The sequence below is a fragment of the Grus americana genome, chromosome 6 (genome assembly GCF_028858705.1).
Source record: "Grus americana isolate bGruAme1 chromosome 6, bGruAme1.mat, whole genome shotgun sequence".
Classification (NCBI taxonomy): domain Eukaryota; kingdom Metazoa; phylum Chordata; class Aves; order Gruiformes; family Gruidae; genus Grus; species Grus americana.
The window spans coordinates 6,805,697-6,829,243 of record NC_072857.1 but is presented as its reverse complement, the minus strand read 5'-3'; the positions used below and the strand labels follow the sequence as shown (position 1 = coordinate 6,829,243).

At 36.6% G+C, this 23,547-nt stretch overlaps 1 protein-coding gene across 2 annotated transcripts in view; it reads left to right on the top strand.

Moving 5' to 3' along the window:
* SPOPL (speckle type BTB/POZ protein like) overlaps positions 1 to 21,367 on the top strand; it is a 38,293-nt gene extending 16,926 nt beyond the window's left edge. The window contains exons 2-11 of one of the 2 annotated variants that reach the window (XM_054830938.1): positions 575 to 709; positions 877 to 998; positions 1,264 to 1,415; positions 5,955 to 6,082; positions 10,378 to 10,555; positions 10,649 to 10,704; positions 12,364 to 12,486; positions 14,740 to 14,882; positions 14,967 to 15,020; positions 17,131 to 21,367. In XM_054830938.1, coding sequence (XP_054686913.1) covers positions 632 to 709; positions 877 to 998; positions 1,264 to 1,415; positions 5,955 to 6,082; positions 10,378 to 10,555; positions 10,649 to 10,704; positions 12,364 to 12,486; positions 14,740 to 14,882; positions 14,967 to 15,020; positions 17,131 to 17,275 — 1,179 coding nt within the window. In that variant the 5' untranslated portion in view covers positions 575 to 631 and the 3' untranslated portion in view covers positions 17,276 to 21,367. The other variant, XM_054830939.1, reaches the window with a different exon arrangement.
* Positions 21,368 to 23,547: the final 2,180 nt, after the last annotated feature.

Here is a 23,547-nt window from a genome sequence, read left to right as displayed (position 1 = left end):
TGCATCTATTGGAATTAAAAAATACGAGACAGCCGTGAAAGATGTGTGAAGAAAATACTACTTCAAATGCAACTTTAATTTCTTACCCTCCCTTGAGAATTCCTATGACTGTTTGAACCTATTCTGCTCCCAGGTGGGTAGGTGCTCTTTCAGGCTTGGGTTATGCCTGTGTGGACAACTAATGCATTGGTACTAATAACCAAGTGCTCACAAGGCTCTAGTTACTCTTCAAATCAAAGGACAAGATCCTGAAGAAAGTTATAACATGCCTGGAGTGATCAAGGTGGTAATTTGCAAAGGTGATGTTGAAATAATGTCGTTAGTGTTATTGTATGATGCATAGGCACTTGCTTTTATAAAGTATTGCATGAGGATTCAGCCTGCAGATTTTGAGTAGAAGTGGTCATTAATTTGTGACACCTAGCTTGTCTAAACACCAAAGCCATTGTCCTCTTCTCAAGTTTAATTTTCAGATGCATAATTTAGTCAACAGAGTACTATGGATAGCAAAATATGGATTTTTATTTTTTCCCCCCACTTAAAGTGAAAAAAACATATGAATTACTTTTTTTAGGAGAATTACTGAAGTTTGGATTGCTATCTTGATACTATAAACCCGCAATAAGTGGCAATGTCAAGGGTTCCCACCCCACCTCCTCCTGGGGAGATGTCCAGTGGACCTGTGGCTGAAAGCTGGTGTTACACACAGGTAATCTACATAAATTCCAATGGCTTTATTTTCTAGTCATAATGATAAAAAAAACAAACAAACAACCCTGAAAATATTGAGTTGTGCTGATAGTCTAACTAGTTCTCATAGTTAATGCTTGATATGTAAGTTAAACTTTATTGACATTTTCTACATCTTTTGTTCAGGTTAAAGTAGTAAAATTTTCCTACATGTGGACCATTAATAACTTCAGTTTTTGCCGAGAAGAAATGGGTGAAGTTTTAAAGAGTTCTACCTTTTCATCAGGGCCAAATGACAAAATGAAGTGGTAAGGTCTTTATTCTAACAACTGCCTTGTTTTTTGTGGTTTTTTCCACTGACAAAAGTTGCGAAGTTAAATTGCAAGTAAATATTAAAACTTGGATATTTCTTGAAATTTTACTATAGGTACGGATTGGTTCTGATTTCAAAGTTTCAACAGTCATAAGGGAAACGTTTGTTTCAGTAGCATGTATCATTGTATCTTATAAAAAATATTTCTGAATTTATTCTGGGTACGATTTAAAAATGTACAATTTCTGCATTTCTTTCAGGTGCCTGAGAGTGAATCCAAAGGGATTAGATGATGAAAGCAAAGACTACCTGTCATTATATTTGCTTTTAGTCAGTTGTCCAAAAAGTGAAGTCAGAGCAAAATTCAAATTTTCCCTGCTGAATGCTAAAAGAGAAGAAACAAAAGCAATGGGTAAGGGAATCTTTATGTACTGCATGTGAATTTGTAAGAACAACCCAAAGAAAATCCGTGCTGTTATTTTTTCAGTTGAGAACAGAATTTAATACTGAGATAAACTTTAAAATATCTTTTTTAATATCCTCTTAGAAAGTTAATTAAAAATCTTGTTCATGTTTCACACATTTCTGATCACTGAGCTATGTTAATTCTATCCTGAGCAGTATAAATTACAGCGCATTACTAGCTGCTGTCACTCCAGATTCTTGTCACTTAGCTTTTCCATCGGATTATTCTTGCTTCCTGTTAGTAGGGCTGTATTTGCTTTGTTTCTAGCTACAGTGGAAGTAAGTGTTTGATTTCCATAGTTAATTAGGATAAACATGCATGGCTGTTTTGAGTTTTTTGACACTTCTTTACAGTGTTTTGGTCTGTTTCATCTGATTTACACTGTAATCAGTTTAAAAACATGAGCCACATACCCAAGGAATTAGAAGACTTTGAAATAATTGGTGATTTAATTGCCTTCTTGATATGAAAAATGTATGGCTCTTAGTTTCAAACTTATAAGCACAACCTTCGTTCGAAACTCTTTTTGAGAAAGCTGAAAATGTGTAATTTAATGCTGGTCTGCGCTGAGTTTGTGCTGTTGCTAGTCCCCTATATGGAGAATCTGTCTACTTTTCTTCCTTCCTCCTACTCCAGGACTTAAGAGACCTTACAGGGTCTGTTCTGTTGCAAATTTTGAACTTCTTGGGAAAAATCTATAGTTCTCCAGGACTTGTACCCAAAGTTCACGCTACTTTCTCCTTATGTAACGAGGCCCATTTGTAATATTTTACAGTAAATCCACAAAACTGAGTTCAAATCTAAAAATTAAATTATTGGACTTTTTGGAAGGAAAGTAAATGTATATCTTTCACTCTATCCGCTTCTAGTGATGGAATTGGTTGCTTCAATCTCTGCAAGCCTCCTGCTTCTGGAGCTTATATGAATGAAACTACACTTTTATACATTTGGATTGTGGCTTTTGGCTTGAGGCAGTCTTCTGGTCTAGGAGTGGATTGGTGTATGTTACATGTAATTAAATGAAACTGTGGTGTGCGCATCAAAAACATTATGAGATGATAATCATAGAATCACAGTATTACAAGGTTATAAAGGACTTCTGGAGGTTGTCTAGTGCAAACCCCCTGCTGAAAGCAGGGTCGTCTAGAGCATTTTGCTTGGGACATGTTGTGCTTTGAATATCTCCAAGGATAAAGACTCCACAACCTAGCTGGGCAACCTGTTCTATTATTTAACTAGATGCTGCTGGTCCTTTTCTTGCCTTAGGGCGTCATTGCTGGCTCGTGTTTGTTTTGTTGTCCACCAGGACCCCAATCACCAGTCACCTATTTCTTCCTCAGTAGGTTTGTAACAAACTCTGAGCACAGCGTTGCTCACATTGGCCTGCCCTCTAATCCCCACCCATAAAATCTCAGGTGGCTCATCCGTCGCAAGGCTGAGCTCCATGAAGGGTGGCTCCCACGTGTCCTCAAAGACCATATACGTGCCCACTGCAGCGCCCCAGTGGTGTGAGCCATCTCACGATGTCACTGTGAGGCCAAGGAGATCATTGCCCTGCAACTGCACATGACCCTCTAATTCCTCCTGTTTCTTTCCCACACAGCGTGCATGAGTTCACGGGCACTCTGTTGTGGTGATTTCCCAGAAAACAGATGAGAACTTTCTTCATAACACTGTCCTAAGTGAAGGATGCGTGATGGAGGGATTTTGAGAATCTGAAGATTATTTGCCAAGTGATACTTTAAATGCTAAAAATCACAAGGTGCTAAAACCCCCAAATCCTATGAGTAGATGTGTCTTCAGTTTCTGCTATAGTAGCTGTCCTGTATTTGGCACTACAGGAATTATAAACATCTTTTCATTTTGGAAAGTTGCCAACAGAAATCTTATTTCTTGGACTTTCCAGCCATTTACCATCTGCTTCTGGAGATGTTCTGTTTTTATTTATATGGTATAATGATGCCCGACTTTAGATGTCCTTTGTAAATTGATAATTCATGCATAGACTGCTGCTTCAAGTGATGAAGCTGTGTATAAAATAGGTAATGAACTAACATTTAAACTTTATTAGAAAGAAGAAAAATACATTTACACTTTTATGCTGCTTTATTTTTGTGGCTTTGTGCACTTAAATTGCTACTGATCACTTAATTTCAGAGGGTTAACACTGGTTCTTGCTGATAACAGTAAAATCTAAGTCTGCCAAATAAAGAATTGGGCTGAATGTGGAGAAGAAATTTTTTAAACCTTTTTTTTAAATGTGATTTTCTGATTTTATTTTTCCATTGCATTCCATGAGGTTTGTTGTGAGTTTTTGGCAAGTTGGTAAAAATGTGAAAACACTAATGCAAATGCCAAAAAAACTAAACAGTATTTTTTTAAAATGGCAATTTTTCTTCCTTGACGTACATACTTTAAAAAGTGAACAGTATTCTACGTTTGTTCTGTTACCCTCAAAACCTACCCTGAACTTCAGTAACTGCATTTCCCTCTGCTTCTGCGTGGGTGAGGGGTTTTTTGTTTGAATAAGTGAGTGTGATAAGGTGACAGAGACACCTCCTGCATTGTCAGTTCCTTCATTGTATTAAAAAAAACCTGATCAAAACCTGTACAACTTATTTTACTTGATCTAATTCTAGGGAAAAACCGTTACGAATATAATTTTTCCAGCTATTGGCAGTGAGGACAATGTATTATATGTGTGTTGTGGTTTAACCCAGCCAGCAGCTAAAACAACCACATAGCCGTTCACTCACTAACCCCCATTGGGATGTGGGAGAGAACTGAGAAAAAGTAAAACTCGTGCGTTGAGATAAAAACAGTTTAATAAGACAGAAGAGGAAGAGAATAATAATAATGATGATGATGATAAAAGAATATACAAAACAAGTGATGCACAGTGCAGTTGCTCACCACCTGCTGACCAATGCCCAGCTAGTTCCTGAGCCGCATCCCTCCCTGGCCATCTCCCTGAATTGATACACTGAGCATGATGTCATATGATATGGAATATGACTTTGGCCAGCCTCCTGGCCATGCCCCCTCCCAGCTTTCATGCACCTCCTGTGGAAGGCTCGTGCCTCCTTGCTGGCAGGGCCTGGGAAGCTGAAAAGTCCTTGACTCAACTGTCAACACTGCTGAGCAGCAACTAAAACATCAGTGTGTTATCAACATTATTCTTATACTAAATCCAAAACACAGCTACTAGGAAGAAAATTAACTCTATCCCAGCTGAAACCAGGACAATGTGTATGTCTTCCAACATAAGAGGGTGTTACGCGCTCAGTCTGTTTCAGTGATACTACCAAGGTAATTAGTGTAGAGAAGTCTGTCTTGCCTGATGTCTTTATTTTGGATGCTGTAGAGGGAACAATATTTTAACAGATTCTGACATGAAAAATACTTTGCTTTTATAACAAACTTCTGACTTAAACTTCTAAATTGCTTTCCTGAAGGCTGAAGTATCTATCCATACCACAAATGAAATGGTGACGTGTTTCTTGCCCCGCTTTTTTGGAACTAAAGGGAAGTTCTGTCTTGGAGAACTCCTACTGAGATTATTCCCCCCCCCCCTTGGTATTATTTCAGAAGTATTCGTGCTCTCTTCATTTTGAACAATCTTTCTAAATATAATGCAGAATTTGGTTTACTCTACATATATTCTCAAAGCCATTCCCAAATAACCTCTTTCCTATGTTTTAGCTCCCCGTAAAAGTATATGATGCTCTTTCCTGTGGAACAAGTGGCCACCTTACAGTGAATGTGTACATGTCATGTACTAATCTTACTGTATTTATACTCACATGACCTTGGGAATGCTTTTGTGGGCTGTGAACATTAGAACTGGAAAAAAAAAAAGGGTTGTGTGGTCACAGCAAATCTGATGGATTAAAAAAAATAATTATCATAACTGTAGCTAAAAGGTAAATATAAATAATATCTTTTTATGACTGAAGAAATAGCTTGTTACTTGAAAGCTATTATTTCTGTTTTGCCTTTTTAATGCTTTTACTGTATTTAAAAAGTAATTTCAACCTGTGAAACAAAATTTTCCATTTCAGGAAGAAGTCAAAACAGATTGTTATGACAACTGCAGAAGTGTTGTCAGAATGCATTTGTGATGACAAAGTCATTGTAATGGTACTTCGCTGTGAACAGTTTCTGTTTTGACACTTTGGCATTCTTAAACATTAACTGAAAAACTTCTCTTGCTGAGTGATGTCTCAGATAACATCTAAGGAGATGATGTGGTTTGAATTGCAAATTGTGCTCTGCAAGTGCTATCAAGTATTTTATAAAATAACACTATTACAACATTAAAAAAAGTTTAATCAGTTGTGGATTTCCTAAAAATGTGACACACGTGATCCAACTGTGTTAAATTGATTAATTTTTTGATTGACAGCCTTAATATAGAATATTTAGTTGTTGTTATTAGTATTTTTATTTAACTTGCTTTATTTGTACATAACTGTGTTTTATCAGAAAGCCAAAGAGCGTATCGATTTGTGCAAGGCAAGGACTGGGGTTTTAAGAAATTTATCCGAAGAGATTTTTTACTAGATGAAGCTAATGGTCTTCTACCAGATGACAAGCTTACATTATTTTGTGAGGTGGGTATAGGTTTTTAAGTGGTAAACTTTTAACTAAAATGTTTCTGCTTCAATAAATAGAGGTCTATGTTGATTTAAACAGTAATATGCTATAAAAGTTGTCTTCTGTAAACTATAACTATGGTAAGATACACATTTACTTGCTTTGTTTGTATTGTATTTTTTCTTTTTTGATACACGTATACTGAAGTGTAGAATAAGTCTGAATTCATCAATGTCTGCATGCTGGTTCACATTATTAAAAACCCAACTAATTGTCAGAATCTATATTCCTGTAATATCATAATTGATAGCTTTAACCAGTGAACAGGTCTTTTGAGTAAATTATTTATTTTTATAGCAATTGTTACATTTTGTTTTCTGAACAAACGCAAGTGTCCTGTATAAGGACTGTTTAATACTGAGGATTTATATTCAGAGCTGTGGTATAAATTTACAACTTCACGGTCTATGATGGGTCACTTTTATAATATCAGTTATGTTGGTAACTTAAATTGTTATATTAAAATTCAGTAAAACGCTTACTCGATGTTAAAAATGGAAAGTAGAGACAGTTGCAATGTAAGTACAGTGTGTGTTAAATATACGTTGGCTGGTTATCTTTGCTGCTATAAAGTGATTAGTGACTTAGGAGGATGATAGATGCTCTAACTGCTAAGAAGTTTGCTTTGATCTGTGTATTTACAGGAAACGTGTAAAATTGTCTTGGCAAGATTACAATTTAATTATATGTCATTATACTGTGTGGAAAGAATAATTGAAATGTGGCCCCTGAGACTAGATATTGCAAATATAGTGCATCTTATTTTCACTTAGACAAGTTAAATTAGCTGCATGATAAATTTGTTATGAATACAATTATTTGGGTGATAAAAGCAGATGTAACAAGTGTTTCATGGTTCTGTAAAGATACTTTTGAGTATTTTCTAATTTAAAGTTTTCCTCATAATGAATACTTTGATGTAAATGAACAGCTCTTAAAAATAGTGTTTGGTTTTTGGAAGTAGGTCACTATCTAATTTTAGAGATAAAGTTTGTTTAAAAAGATGATTGAAGAAATACTGAATTTTCCAGAGAGAAATATTGTTATTTAAATTTTGACGCTATTCTATAAATATAACTGTGTTTACCTACAAAACTTCTCAATGTTTTAAAGTGAGTGGCTGATTATAAATGCTGAAGGAAGTACATAATTTAGTTGTGCACAGTCAGCATGTTAACATAACTTCTGGGTTGTTTCAGACTAAAGAAAAAAAAAATCCAAATCTTTTTAAAACTTGTTTATTCTGATATGTTCTTCTAGCTCTTCAGCTGTCATTAGAAGTAACAGGTGTTGTTTGAAGGAGCTGTTTCTATACACAAGTCCAAAGTTTTTTGTCCTTTTAAAACTTTTAAGTTCTAATTTCTGTGTTTGCCTTCCTACTGGTATCCTAGTTGGAAGACTGACTTAACTGCTTCCTACAACTATATTGCACTTGGCTTGATAAAACTTACCAGCTATAGCAGGTACTTAGTAAAGGTTACTAAGTACCAACGGTGCTGGCTGGCTCTTCTTTTCTGCCTGTTGGGTTGCAGAAGGATTATTTGGTCTTCCTTGGCGGCAAGATATTGCTGAATGTTCTTTAGATCAGTTGGGTATGTCCTCGGACTGGAAACAGAAGGGTTAAGAACTTTGCAAAGTCTGGCGTTGCCACCAACAAGTGACCTATTGATTAAATACAACTTCATAATTTTATTTTGTTAAGCAAACTGATCTCTGTTTCGCTCAGTTCTCCCTTTCCATATAATCTGAAATTACTGAAACCTTGCAAGTATTCTTATTTGCTAATAGAATAGTAAATTCTCTGCAGGGATGTTTTTCCTGTTGAGTCCTTTCACAGATCTCTTACCTAGCTTAGGTTGAGAGAGTAGTCTAGAGTATCACTTACCTCATCTTTACTATTAAACCACTGCAGAATCAAAACCAAGAAAATGATATACATTACCTATATTAACTGTCATCACACACAGAACTTGTTCAAGTCATAGTTTATACATTTTTATATACCCTTACACATGAGGGTACGCAATGCAAACAGGACCTGTGCCCCTAAGGTGTGCGTGCCATGCAAAAGCTGAATATCTTCCTAAGAAGTAAATCAGACCTTGTGGAGCACCTGGAAATCCCGGCTAGATTGCTACTACTCCTATGGTTGTTTGCTATTAGTTCTAGCATCTCATCGTCATCCTGCAGTTTTGTGAAGAAATATCTTCACTCTTGTGAATGACTTGATAAACACAACTCTAAGGTGCCTGATGTAAGAATTTGGTATCAGGTGTTGAGACAATCACAAAATAGTCTCTTTTAGCCTAAGTTTTCAATAGTTGCAGGATTAAGTTAAATGGATTTTAGCTTGATTTAAATACATTTTAAAAACCCACAAAGAATGAACTTGATTTTAAGCATGCCATCTGGACAAGCGAGATATGAAATATCAGACCCCTGTAAGTGTTTATATTTAGAATCTTTAAAAGTTGTTACAACCTATAGACAATCCATGCTGGGCCATTCACGTGTAGGAGACTTGAATTAAAATTTTGCTTGGGTTATATCTCAAAAGGATGGTGTTGCACAACTATCAATATATATTAGAAACCATTCTAAAGCAGCAGAAGTTTGGAACATCAGAGATCAGTTTAAGTAGCCATAAAGAATGTGTGATGACCTTCCTAGGCACTGTCTATAGCTAACGAGGGTGCTGTGTGGACAACTCAGATCATGAACTTTTAAGTGGAGTCTATGGAGAAGCAGAACTCACTCCTTTGATAACAGAAGACTAGCTTTGCTAAGCTAAAACTCCACTTGTGATTCCAGGAAATACACATACACACTCTGTGTGAAAACTGAAATAAAGTACACAATAGCTCTCTAGATATTTCAGTGTTATAAATGTATAGTCTTACTGTGAAAGTGAAATTTCGCAGTGCTTTGGGGTATTTTTTTGTCCTTTTAAAAGGTAGAAGAATATAAGGGAATTTCTTATAATCACAAGGGGGTATGGGATGAAACAGGGAATTAGGCAATGATTCAAATCCCCAAGCTGCTGTCTTAATTGGATCATCTTCCTCTTCTGATCTGGAGTTTGGTTTGCAGTGGTCTGACTTTCTGTGAAGCTTAGCTGTGCTATTTCTGCTTTATGCCAGATTTATTCCAGATGCTGTGCCTCTGGAAATCAAGCAAAGTACTGATCTTAACTATATCAGCATTTTCTCATCATATATTAATCCTAATTTTCTGTATTTGGGAGATGCAGTGATCAAAATCTTGTAGTATAGCTCTTCTCTCCTTTATGAAGGTTTTATTCTCAGGCGTGTGCTCTTAGACAACAGAAGTAAAACCTGCTGAGCTCTTCTGTTTTCCCAACATACTGATTAAAAGGACTTAGTATGTCAAGATACCTGAAAAAAGCAAGTAAGAATGCTACTGTCCTCTTTACTTACGTGAAAGACTTAAACATGGGGAATAATGGCAATATATTCCCTTCAGATGCACATATTTCACAGTTTTCTTAACTAGTTCTGTACAAAAATTACATCCTGTGGGCATGCATTTCATTATTGATGTTAACCTACCTACTACATCTTATTTCATTGACTTGTATTTCTAAAATAATGGCTTTTAATCTTGTGTGGAAGACAGTCACTTGTGATCCTGCCTCAGCTGGACACAGTAAAATGAGATAATGAAGGAGCCATGTTACTTGCACTTAGTTTGCATTATCACATTGCAGGTCAAGTATGAACTTACTGTTAATTAAAATTAGGAATGTCATATGATTCAAAATTTCTGCAGGTTATTCGTATGAAACTTTTCTGTTACCTTTTGATCCTGATAATTTGTTTAGAAGTTTATATTGTATATATTTTACTTAAATGTGTGAGGAATGTTGAACTGTTGATTTATCTCTGAAATAGCATTAGCATTTTTTGATCCCACTGGTATCCCAAGAACCATATCTCCCCTCAACTGACTGACTTTGGCATTTCTGTGAGGTGGCATGTGATATTGTGCTCGCTCTTTTTGTTTTGGTTGGATAAACACACAATGTTAGAGTCTCTAAGTAAAGCTCTATTCGTTTTATGTTACTTAAACCAATGCTTTACAGTTTACTTTTATGGTTCTGGCCTACTGCCAGAGACACCACGTGTTTTTTGCTTTGCTTTGGAATTGCTGAAATTCTAGCAATAGGTACTGTAATTTAATTATTATTGGCATTCAGTTATGAAGGAGTTGTCTTGCTGTGATTTTCTGTTAGGTAAGCGTGGTCCAAGACTCAGTAAATATATCAGGACAGTCTAATACAAACACTTTGAAGGTACCTGAATGTCGACTAGCAGAAGATTTAGGGAATCTCTGGGAAACAACAAGATTTACAGATTGCAGTTTTTATGTAGGAGGACAAGAATTCAAAGCTCATAAATCTGTCCTTGCAGGTACTTTCTACTTTTGTATTGCTATTATTTTGTATTTAAATTGCTAAAAGTTTAAAATTTGATTATATTTAATATTTACTTTTCTTGCTGCAGCACGATCTCCAGTTTTTAATGCAATGTTTGAACATGAAATGGAGGAAAGCAAAAAGGTAAGCCTTACTGAAAACTTTACACACAAACGTTTGTGCCTTGTGAAAAAGGGAAAAGTTGCAGAAAACTTGAAGCATTGCAAACTGAGGAAGATGAGGACTGCATCATGGTGCATGAGTGGAGGAGATACTACTCCTGAACGCTTTCCTGGTGATTTCTACGGGAGTTTCTTTGTGTAGAAAGAGCAGATAGGGCTGACTGTGGAGAGGTTGTGGAGGATTTCTTCTTTCAATTACTTGTATCTGCCCTAGATCAGTTTTTTAACTCTAGCTACTGATGTAATTGACCTAGTAATCTCTGCCCCCTTTTTGCTGTAGTTTATACCTTCACATAAGCTTATTGACTTGACTGAGGTTTTGCTGTAGTGTATTAAAACATTTTATATGGGAGCTAGGACACAAAGAAACAACGGGTGAATTATGACTCAAATTAAGCCCGAAGGCAGTGAAGCATTCCTTTTCATTCACAGTTTCTGCAGGCACTTGACCTGTATAAGTCTTTTGGATGGATACTTACTTAATCAGCATGGAGAGCTGCTTCTGCTTTTATGCACTTGATATCTCCCACAGCGAGGAGCTGTTCGTGTCTTTCATGAAGAATATCTAAAATGGGTTGGTTATAGGCAGAATCCATGAAAAGGCAAGGAACTGATCAGCTCGCTAAAGGATTGTAATAGATGATCATCACATAGTCTTTGGAGGCTGCAACAATGCCACTTGTGTGAACAAATACATCGGATGAATACGATGCTGTAGTACAACCGAGTTTCACAAACATGGCATTTTTCTTCCCTGCACTTCTCCAATCTGGAACCTTTCACAGGTAGAATTGGAATATATTGAAGCACATTGGGATTTCTGGACTGAAAGAAACCCAGACATGGCCCAGCTTCAGAAATGTGCCATGCCAGGGGCCTTCACCTTCATGTTAGCAGTAAATCTCCAGTGCAGCCCTACTCCTAAATACTATATGTGGTTCAGTGGGTAGGAAACCACAACATGTGCATCTCTTGTGCTGGTAGCTTGTGGTTTTTGTACCCCATTCAAAAGTCTGGTGCTTTCTTCTACATCTTTGACATAATTTCTTGCTTTGTTATTTGTTTATAGGGGGTACTATTAGAGCATGGGGTCAAGCGTGCAATACCATGGTTTTAGGACGGTCTTCAGCTGCATGATGTCAGTTAGATGTGCTTCTTTATTTGCTTTTTGGATTCTGAGAACAAAACGTGGGCTGTGTTGGCTCAATGTAAGTTGAGCCACAAATGGCTCACTTTGTTCTGTCTGCTGCTCCGACTTCTGATATTCCAAGCACATCATTGTTGGGTTGGAAACTCAGCAGTATTTTTAAATATTCCTGAAACCATGCTTTGATTTTTACATACAGCCTGTGCGATAGAGTCCAGAGTTAGACATTTCTAGATGAAAGTTGCAGTTACTTTTTATTGTCTAAGCTTTTTCCAACTGATTTCTACCTGACTTTGAGCTAATTGATTTTGATTACTTTCTGCTTATTGTTGAATGTTAACTGAAATTTGTAAGGATTTTGTATGATGGATGGCAAATGTAAACTTGTAGCCTGCATGCAGATGATATTTGATATGTTCACTTTAAAGTGGTAGCTAAATTCCAGAGGTTTTTTTGATTATTCTTCTTTACCAGAATCGTGTAGAAATAAATGATGTAGACCCTGAAGTTTTTAAAGAAATGATGAGATTCATTTACACGGGAAAAGCACCAAACCTTGAAAAAATGGCCGACAATTTGTTGGCAGCTGCAGACAAAGTAAGTATTTGACTCCTGAGTTCTCAAACCTGATGTTTGCTTCTGGAATGTTGGGTTTTTTAAAAAAAAAAGTTACTAAAATCTTTTTTCAGATCGATATATATTTTTTTAAATATGAGAAACAGTTCTCATCAGAAATGAATAAAGATGGGAAAGAATAGACTTTTTTAGCAGTAGAAAGCTGATAAATCTTTCTTGACCAGAAGTGCTTCAGATTAATTGTATTTACTATCAAAATTTTTTTTAGAAATTGGGGACTGTTAATACGATTTGGAAAATCAGTCTTGAATAAAATGTATCTTAGATCTTTGTATTCTTGAAGAGGATTTATACAAGTCTTGAATTAACTGTGTGCTCCCTAAAGTACTGCTACTTCAGTCAGAACTTTCATCTTTTTGTCTTCCCTGTAAACTTAATGGTTCTAATCTTTCATATCTTCTGTATTGGGATCTTGTCTACTCTTTAAATTGTTGCTCTGTGAAATACTTTTTTTTCCTACTATGATTTTTGAGATGAGGGAACTTACAGCAGCACAGCAATTAAAGTGAGATTATTCCCTTTCATGTTGTAACTTAGTCTTCTAACTTTTTAAAAACTCGACCCAATACCTTGTTTTCTCTTCACTGCTTTACAGCTTGAGCTGAAATTTTAGTTAGCTATCCTCAGAGGACACCCAGTTGTCTTTCCCTGGGAAGGCATAAGTAGTTTAGAATCCAGAACATACTCACTTCAGAGTGTGTAATCTGAAACTTTTTCACTTTTAGCCAAGTGTATGGCAATTTCTTAAACTACTTTTGCAATTTCTGAATTGGTTGTGCAATCATATCTGTAAAACATTAGTGGTGAAAACTGCCCGATCAATCCTAATATAAATCATTTAAGATAATATAAGTCATCCCAGTAGTTAATTTCAAGAAGCAATGATGATTTTTTCTTTTTTTTTTTCTGACAACATAACGTGTTCAATTTTTTTCAAGATCTCTTGACCTGGCACTGTCCTGGCTGTGGTGACTTACCACTCTTATTCTTTCCACCTCTCATTGCAGCAGCTCATCTTCCAAAACTGATTGTGTTTTGTCAAGTTTCAGTACACCCATACGGAGAGGTGAAATGGTGTTATTTTATGAATGCTGGCCTATATTTAGGACATAATTGATAAATGTAGAGAATATTCTAAGGTACAGTTGTATGATTGCCTGCAATAGCAGGAAATAAAAATGGTGGGCTAGGAGGTCCCTGTAGCTTTTTGTAGCAGTTAAAAACTGCTAGAAACTTTCTACCATGCCTTCTGAACGCAAAAGAATTTAAAAATGAGTGTCTTGCATATTACCAAAGGCATTACACTGCTGTATTACCTGGTAGGTACAGATTTGTTACAGTTGATACTTACCTCTATTTAGAGGTATCCTGAGGAGTAGTATAGTAATAAAATGTAAGTAAACATGCATAGGTCTAGAAACAGAGAAGTGTTAGGCTAATAACTTCTCTTCAGTGGCATTTCTTCATTACATAGAACAGTTGCTAATACAAATGTATGAGTGGCAGCTTGAATATATGCCACCTATACGTGTAAAATTCTTTTCAGACTTGAGAACTGTACCTGAAGGTTACTAAACTAAATGGGATGAGTAAGATCTCAGCAGAAATGTATATAGCTGAATGAAACTAGGTCAGACTATGACATCCTTCAAAAAAGAAGCACAGTTTAGTCATGTAAAACATAATATGGGAATGTAATTATTTTACATCTGTTTTCTGGTAGGCTGTGTCAAATGTATGGAAGAAATTCAAAGATAGGGGCGGGGGTAAGCTTGGAACAAGCTAGTTTCAAACAGCTGATGTATTTTCCCTTGGACAGTTTCATGAAACTTTGCATTTTATAATGTCTTGCCACTTGATTTGAGATGTAAACCTGTCTAATGTTGGTTTTGTTAAAGAGCCTGTGTCTGTTACTCTTCCTCCCTTACCAAACTGAAGGGAAACGAAGACTTCTAAATGAGTTATTTCTGTTGTTCTGATAAAAGTTCTCCCAGTAAAGAATTTGATCAGTTTGAAACCTAATGCATGTCTTACCAATTGAGGACTCTTCAATGCAGCATTATTGCATTTTGAATTACCTGTCCGGAAGCGGTTTGATCTTAAGCTTGGGAGGCACCAAGCATTTTCATGACTGGAACTGTTGTAAAAACTGTAGAGATAACGGTAGAAAGAATGAGTTTGAAGAATGATTAGTGTAGTTTTTTCTTTTATCAGTATGCACTGGAACGGCTGAAGGTCATGTGTGAGGAAGCACTCTGTAGTAACCTCTCGGTAGAAAATGTTGCTGACATTCTTATCCTCGCAGATTTGCACAGCGCTGAACAGTTAAAAGCACAAGCAATAGACTTTATTAACAGGCAAGTAATATTTATGAGACTCTAAATATATTTGTGTTTATGCTTTGTGTACCTTTTCAATATTAGCATGGTTCTTTCTTACAGGTGCAGTGTTCTTAGACAACTTGGGTGTAAAGATGGGAAAAACTGGAATAGCAAGTAAGTTTCCCTGCCTCGCAATGTTCTGTACAAACACTGCTAAATAGACTGCAGATCTTAAGAATTGTTGTTTCATTTCCACACTACTGAGGCCAGTCACTGACTGTAAGTAAAGTAAGATTCAGCAGATGCTACCCTAGTTATGACTGTGACTTCCCCTTTAGATGATAGGGAGAGTTAACTGCCCTCCGGTGTGAGATCCTAACAACTGCTGGTTTTCATTCCTCTCCTAGGGACATATCAGTGCCGTGAGATGGTGGCAGCAACCTTTATAAAGGAAACCATTCTCTTGACTAACCAGGTTTGTGCCTGGAGAAGTGACAACCCCAGTGTGGTTTCAAGACTTGCTTAGGTCAATCTGAGCCTGCAGTATTTCCAAAGAAAGGAGCGCGGTTGCTCTCTTTGCCTTCGGCAACATGTTTGTGCACCTTCCCACATGCCAGAGCTGGTACTCTTGAGGCCACACAACTAGTTGGTCAGGTCCCTCTGATCTGGCTGCCTCTGTAAGTGCTCCTGCCTGCACTGGAAACAGATTGAGAATATGTGGCTCAGACTGTAGGACTGATTGCAGCATATATTTAGAACGGCGAGTGAATCATGGAATAGAAGACAGACAGCTTCAGAATAGCCAGTGGTAGGCTGAAACAGTAAGAGGACAGCAGAGCACGCACTTTGTACTATCAGAATCTCCAGGGAAGTTAAAAGCTGTGTTGTACCAGTTACTTTAAAATCAGTGTATCTCCTTAAAAATAAAAAGTTTTCACAGGCCTAATGGTTGAGCATGATGTGGAAAAGGAGGGGGGTGGTAGAAGGTAAATAGTAAAATATCAGTGGAAAAACTAATAAAGATAAGTCAGAATACATAACAGCATAAACTAGTTGATGTGTTCCTTCTCAAGTGGCTTGGATTTACTGACCTGACTTCTGTCTTGGATAACTGCTAGTAAAGATGCTGGTCATCTTTGCTTCAGCTAAAAGCATCTACAATAAATCAGAGAAATAATGTGAGAGGGCCTGGCTTAATTTACTGACTCTGGGCACCAGGGAGTCTGAACTTTGGTATTGTTTCTCAAGGCACTTACCTTTACTGACTCACAGCAGAAGATTAAAGGCTTGCATTAGCAATCTGCAAAAGGTTTTTTAGAGATTGTATAGCGGAGAGGTCAGCTGCTAACTTTATGCTTGACAGTGTTCCTGAAGCAGTATGAGGGTGCTCATAAAAGGCTTCTGAAAATGCAGGGTGATGGAAACTTGGGATTGATGTATAAGCTGTTGGTTCCAAATTACACGTATATCCTGTGTCAGTGTGGCATGCATCCCAACCCATGTAATATTCCTGACGTGCAGAGTGAATTTTGTGCTTTTGTTCTATATTTCACACAAAAGTAAATATATACATTGAGTAAATACCTCGTTTTTAATCTCCTGGATGTCAATGTGATACTTGCTGAAATCTGTTGTTGCTTCTGTATTAGAAATCAACAGTGGCCACTGAAAGCCATTCTGAATGTAGAAAGAGTGAATATCCTCAAGTATGCTCCGCTGTATTCAAATTGCGAGCTCCCAGTAAAGGGTCCTGTAGTCAGCCAGCAAATCTGTTTTCACGGCTTTTTCTTGTATATGAACTACATCATTTTTGCTGCAGTTTCAGCTGATTCATCTTGTCATCCTTCTCTCTCCCCAAATTGAGCATGCCCTTCTGTGTAGTGAGATTATCATGTCTTCCCTTGCTTTTTGTCTCTGCACAAGACCTCATTTTCTTCTAGTTTTCCTCTTACCACTTTTATTGTTTTTCCTGAGCAACGTCAAGGTGGTTATCTTAAACCCAACACAGTGCCCAGTATTGGACGCAGTTCTCTAGCTGAGGTCTTGCTGGTACTGAGTAGAGCAGAAAGTACCCTATGTCTTACATGTGATGGTATTAATATACCCAAATTGCAATTGGCTACTTCTTTCCAATGGCATCCTTACCGGCATTCATAAAGTCTGTTGATTTATAATGCTCAACTGCTCTTCTGCAGTAGTTCTGCCTTGCCTGCTCTTCTCCACTGTGCATTCGTGCATTTGGTTTGTAAAATTGTGTGACTCTTCTTAATACTTCTGTTTTCAGCCAAGCAACAGACATAATGGAAACAGCAGGCTGGAAGTCCATGATCCACTCCCACCCTCACTTAGTAGCAGAGGCCTTTCGCGCACTAGCATCTGCACAGTGTCCACAGTTTGGCATTCCACGCAAACGGCTAAAACAGTCATGAAATCTTCCATGAACTTTAGAGAAATTGAATTGACTCTACTCCTCCATGTCCAGAGGTGTTTTCACAAACCATAACAAGAGTTTTTGTTATCCTTGTCCACAGAACAGAAGCTGAAAAAGCCTATTGTTTGCTTTTCAGATGGATAATTTATGGTTTAATCCTCAGCTTTAAATTAGACTGATTAATTCACTGAAAGGCCTTAAATTATCTTCAATGACTCTCTAGTCCATATAGTCTAATGTATCTTGATTTTTTTATTATTTTTTAATGTGCCTTGTCTTTTTGACTAGGCTCTGCAGGATTGCACTAGCTCCATAATGCAGTAAAGTTGATAACTGAAGATTAATTTTTGAAAGGGATCTTCCATTATTTTCAGAAGAAAAAAAAAAGATTATAGTTTGGTCCTGTGCTAACTGGAAGGTTTTAACTAGCCTCTCATTAAAAGCACTTGAACCAGAGGCACATAACGTACCCCAGACAAGTGCTAAATATAGGGAGAGCCTGTTTACCTTCAGCAAATGCCTACAGGCTATTTATGGCAATATACTGCTTTGAACATAATTTATTTTTCATTGTGGGGGCAAATATGCAATGGTTTGGCCCAAAAATGTATTTTCATTACAGTTTGTAATGCTTATTGTGTGTGTGTGTCAAAGCTGTCCAAACGGTAAAAAGAAACACAGAATAAACCTGTTGCTTGTGTTTCTTTATGGTCCATCATTAGTTTACATTTAATGCAGAACTGAACGAGAGGTAAAGAGTTCAATGTGAAAACAAAATAGCATTGTATATGGAAAAAATATATCCCACGTGTATGGTTACCTAGAAAAGTAAAGGATGCATAGAATGACCAAATGTAAATTGAAGAAATGGGCCAAATGGATTCTGAATATGCACTTTTAATGTGTAACTTTTGTATGTTGTGTGGTACATATATATTTTGCTTTTGATGAATTAATGAGGTACAGGTAATTGTGGCTTAACTTTTTAGATACATTTTAAGATGCCCACAGCCACATGGGATTTAGTTTTGTTAGAAAAGAAAGGCATGTCTTTTTAAGACTCAATTGAAGGTGGCTATTGCAAGCTTTCATGTTTAAGTAACAGAATATTTTCGCTTATTTGAGAAAGGCATGTGAATGGTAAAACTTTGAAGGGATTTTTCCTATCTTGACGTGTGCGCGCAGCACCCACTAACACCTAAGGAGGTTGCGTACACATCAAGAGGAACGTTTCCCTGAAATGTCAGATGGTATTTGCAAGCAGAGACTTGCTCAGTCTTGCATTTCAGTTATTGTACTAGCATTGTGGATGGTATTGAAATTCTGCATAATGTGAAAAGGATGAAACATTTGTAAACTGCTTGTCATGGGCCAGTTCTTTATTATATGAACCTTAGCTTTAATACCAACATCCTCAGTGTTTGATAGCTTTGTTTACAATTGGGAGGAAAAGTCTGCAGTAGTGCACACTCTAAATGTTTCCTGAGTTACTGCATTGAGTTTACTGTAATAGTGATAATATGCTATATTTCTTTTTTTGGGAAGACTTGGGTTTAGCAGTGGGGAATGGGAGGAGAGCTCACCTAATTTATAAATGTATTTGCATAAGGGTTTTAGTTTGCCTATTAAAAAAACAAGTTATGCAGGGAGGAGAGAGGAAGAATTTCAGATTGTTTACTATCTTCAAATCTATCTCCATCCTCATTTTGTTAAGATTCATCTGAACTGCTCTGAACGAAATTTTTAGAGGAAAGAGTATATAGTTTTATACTTTGGCATCTAGTAAACCACTAGCAAAGGTAAATTGGAAAAAATGCCCAGCCCAATTTTGAAGAATAAAATAACCTCTAAACATGCATTTTCTTCTTACCTTCTAACTAAATCTTTATGATGGATAAAGTATAAAATCAGAAACTTTAATAGTACGTAAGGCATCAAATTATATATTTACAGAGATTTATCCTTTTAGCAATTTTAAAATATTTATCTAAAATAAGGTCTCATAAGCATTCTTCACAATAAGATGTAAAGGTAATTGTTCCCTCCAAAATTGCTGCACTGTGTAATGCGTTAAGACTATATATCCTCATACTCATCACTGGTAAAACTTGCAGCTCTAACATACAAAGTGACTTGAATATTTAATGCTGTAATGATTGTCCAGTTCAGCTTGTTCTAAAGTAACAACATACAGTAATCTAATGGAAAGCTTAAGGAATTTTATGAAGACTTTTTTTTAGAAGCTTAATAGCACACTTTGTACCAAAAAATGTCAGACACTGTGCTGTAATATTATCTACATCATAGAGCATCCACTTTTCAAGTCAGGCAGTGTATACCATACATTACACTAACAGAACAAAAACCCAACCCACGATAATTGATCTGTTTAGATCTGATATTATTTATTATCTGTATTTTTAAGTTTTGTCAACTCTTAAGAAAAAGGTAAAACAGTTGCTGTATTCTTAAGTGAGTGCACTAATTATTCACCTCTTCTTTAATTAAGTGCATGCAGTGTTCTCACTGGAGCAGGACAGCTGGTAATTACAACCTTCTCCTTTGGATTCACTAGCTTGTTTTGATTCCCCACATCTCAAGAGCTTGCCCTTCAAAACCTCAGTTGTCAGTTCTAAGTGCAGCAGATATAAAACTAATCAATGGACAGGTTTTTCAGGCTGAAATCTTAGGGGTTTTTTCTTAGTTTTATATACAGATAAGGAATATAACGTATGAAGGTGCCATGTTTTGGCTTGCCAACACTACTCCCTCGGATAGATGTGAACCACCGCTTCCATACTTTTCTGGGGAGAACCCTGCATGTGTCCTGTGTGTGCGTGCGTGTGTGCGTATGGCTGTGCGGTGTTTTTTGTCAAGAATGACTTTCTAAAAATAAGGACTCAATTTGCTGTTGAAATGCTATTATGTATTATATATATATATTTTTTTTTTTCCATTTGAACCTCTCCTAAGGAGATGCTTTGGGTGGAAGATGCTTCAATAAATAATCCTTATTTCCTAGTCCATTTACTGCATGCAGAAGTATGAACACATTGTGCCTTTTTTAGGAAACTGTTGTAACGAAGGGAAGGTTTAACAGGATACAAGATCTTTTTAAAAGGTATTTTTAAAGGTGAAGCAGAATGCTATTTGATACACAATTGAGATGGAAAAGTTACGAATTACCCATTTGAGCTCTCTTGCATGTTGATTCTTGCTTCCTAAATTCAGTTTCACTGAGGTAGAAACACAAAAATATGTGAAGTAAGTATTACAGATACAAGTTGAGTAATGGTATATTTTTGTGAAAATGTGAACATATTTGCTGTTACAAGATAAGTGTACGTCAAAATGTGATAATCATGGACACAAAGTTAGTTTTACAAGTTACTGTAGTTCCGATGTTTATCTAAACGTTGAGTATTTAGTATAAAACTCACCTTTGCACAGAAGGTCAGTAGAAGACCTGTATGGAGATAATGTTCCTTTTAAATCCTCATGGAAAGGTTTCTCCCTTGGGAGAATAAACCGATGTGCAGTATTTGAAACTGTGTTTCATAAAAGACAGTGAATTGCAATTGTGAGGTATTGCTACCTGAAATATTGTTGAATTTTGTTGGTTAAAATTCCGAAGCTTAACTGATTTATTTTTTTGTAATTGACAGATGGAATGTTAACTGTCCTCTTTGTCTGGTGTTGATAGCATATTTAGCGCAGAGCTTAGCTCCTTAGCTAGCAAGACACTGACAGTCTCATAACTTGCCTTCTGCTTACAGTAAATGGACTATGTTTGTAAAGGGAATTCACTATTTCAAGTGTTTTGCAAGGAACTTCACTGTATTTGTAACCTGGTTTTTGAAGGCTTAAGATCACTGAGTCCTATTTTAGAAATTAAACCAGTGAAATGACTTAGACCTGTTTTGGGGTGGAAATGATTGAGAGAATTCAGATATGTAAACAGTTGTATCAAACCATCCAGCCTTTTTTTATCAGCTGATGTTAATGGTGAAATACTTTTTGTACCTTGTTGCTGAAAATATTTTTGCGTTTCAGCACATCAAGTTACAATAAAGTTGTTACTTCTACAGAATGTGTCTGTCTGGCTTGTATTTTTTTTGTATACGTTTACAATGGCTACCTCTGCTTCCCTCCTTTGAGAAGTGTTTTACCAGCGCTGTCAGTCAAATGTAAAATATACTGCTGTCCTTTTGGAAACCCTTTTTTGGGAGGATCGCATTGCTGTCTTGCTCTGATCTCCACTAACTTGGTTATTTTTCCATTTTGACTCTTTGAAATAACTGAGGAGCTCTGAATAGCCTATAACTTGCCTACCTGAGAAACGATTGCCTTTACACAGACTCTGTCAGAACCGATACTCAGTGGGAAGAAGAGTTGATTCCGTGATGACAATGGGCTTTGTGGTTTCCAAGAGATTTGTGGGGGTTTTTTTTTTTTCCACCTACCATGGAAAACTGTCTTTTTTTTTTTCTGTCAAGGAGTATAGGCTTATGATGACTACATGCAACAGGAACGTTGCTTGCATTTGTTACGGGAGAAGTGGTATGTAAGAATAATCTATATGGGTAGTTCGTGGGGTTTAATATGTATATAGATATTTTGCAAAGATATGTGGGGCTGTTGGTAATGCTGCTCTATATATTTCACTCTGGATGTGCTGAACTCCAGAAAAACGATGAAGTCAAGGTAAGTTACTTCATAAAAAGTGATGCAGGCCACTTAAACACAATTACCTGCCTTGTGTTATCTAGGCTACGGCGGGAACGTGGCACAGTTGACACTGCAGTTCTTCCTAAGATGATTTGGGTCACGAGTAAGGTTACAGAGCTGACATCACAGGGCTGTCGTGGGTGTCTCAGCATAGCACGTCGCTGCTTTGTGTGTAGGTACATCCGAAATCCTCCAGGTTTGCTTAAAACATACATCCCTTAAGTTACTCCGCAGTGATTCAGGTTGATGTTCCTCCTGGGGCTTATACCAACCGTGGCATGACTGACAACTTCACAGGCAGTTTCAGTAACCTCCAAGGTGAATGTGACTACTTACTGCTGTGAATGGTAATGGCAATTACTTGTGCAAGTCCGGACTTCTGAACTGCGCTTCTATTTTTGGGTAAAGAATATTAAACTTCACTATTTCTTTTTTTTTTTTGAAGGATATATTTTTATCCTTAGTGTTTCTGAAGTAATTTTTCTTCAGAGATGTTTACCCTGTCATCATACGAAATGTTTCTTCATTATTCAGCTGAACAGTCTCAATTAGCATTGATTAAAAAAAGCACCCATTTTCCTTCTAAAATTAATTCTAATAGTCTTTTGTGTGGAAACCGGGCACATAAATAAAGCTTTTCCTCCTTTTAGTTGAATGCTTCTGTTAAATAAATATTTCCTAGTGTCAATCTATCTGAATCTTGGTTTAACTAAAATATTACTAGTAACTTTAGCAGCTTTTTGAGAATTGCCATTTGAAGTCCAACGTATGTCCTTCTTTCTTTAAAAGGGGAAAGCTCAAATAACGCATCTTGATTGGTAAGATACTCGTGAGAGATGCTTTTTACTCTGATATACAGAATTGCCAGCCCAGCCATACGCTGAAGGTGTTTGATGCCCTACCAAGCAGTCCCTGTTATTGCCACTAGAAGAAAAGTATTTAAGAGTGCAGCCTGCGAGGTGAGAAATACCCGTTAAAGTGTCTTTGTGCCGCTTCTTCAAACTCCATAGTTGTTATTGACTAATCATGACAACTTGTATCTTACCTTTACCATGGGAAATTCTGATTTATTCTAGGATCTTACCGAACTTAATGTTTTATTTCCTAAAGAATTCGGCAAGTTTAGCTATACGGAAGAATATAACCTTTTAATATTAATGCTTTTCTATGTTTTAGATGACTTCTGTTACAATTACTATTTAAGTTAGTCTCACCCATTCCACTACAAATTTGACTTGCCACGTTTATTAAGTAAATCATATTAACGATCAAACTGCTTCCATTATGCACAAATAACTTTGCACTTAACGTTGTGATAGTATGGTAATAGAGGAAATGCTGTTAATTGCTGTTAAAATTAGAGTAGCCTTGCACAGTTTATCTTTCTGCAAACTTCTTGGTAATTTTCCACTAGAAGAACATGTTTTTATCATCATGGATTTTGAAGATTCCTCCTTTGTTCTCTCAGAGAAAGCTGGAAGAAATACAAGTGCAGAAATCGAATGAAACGTTTCAGATACGTGGTGCAAAGGACTTGCTTTT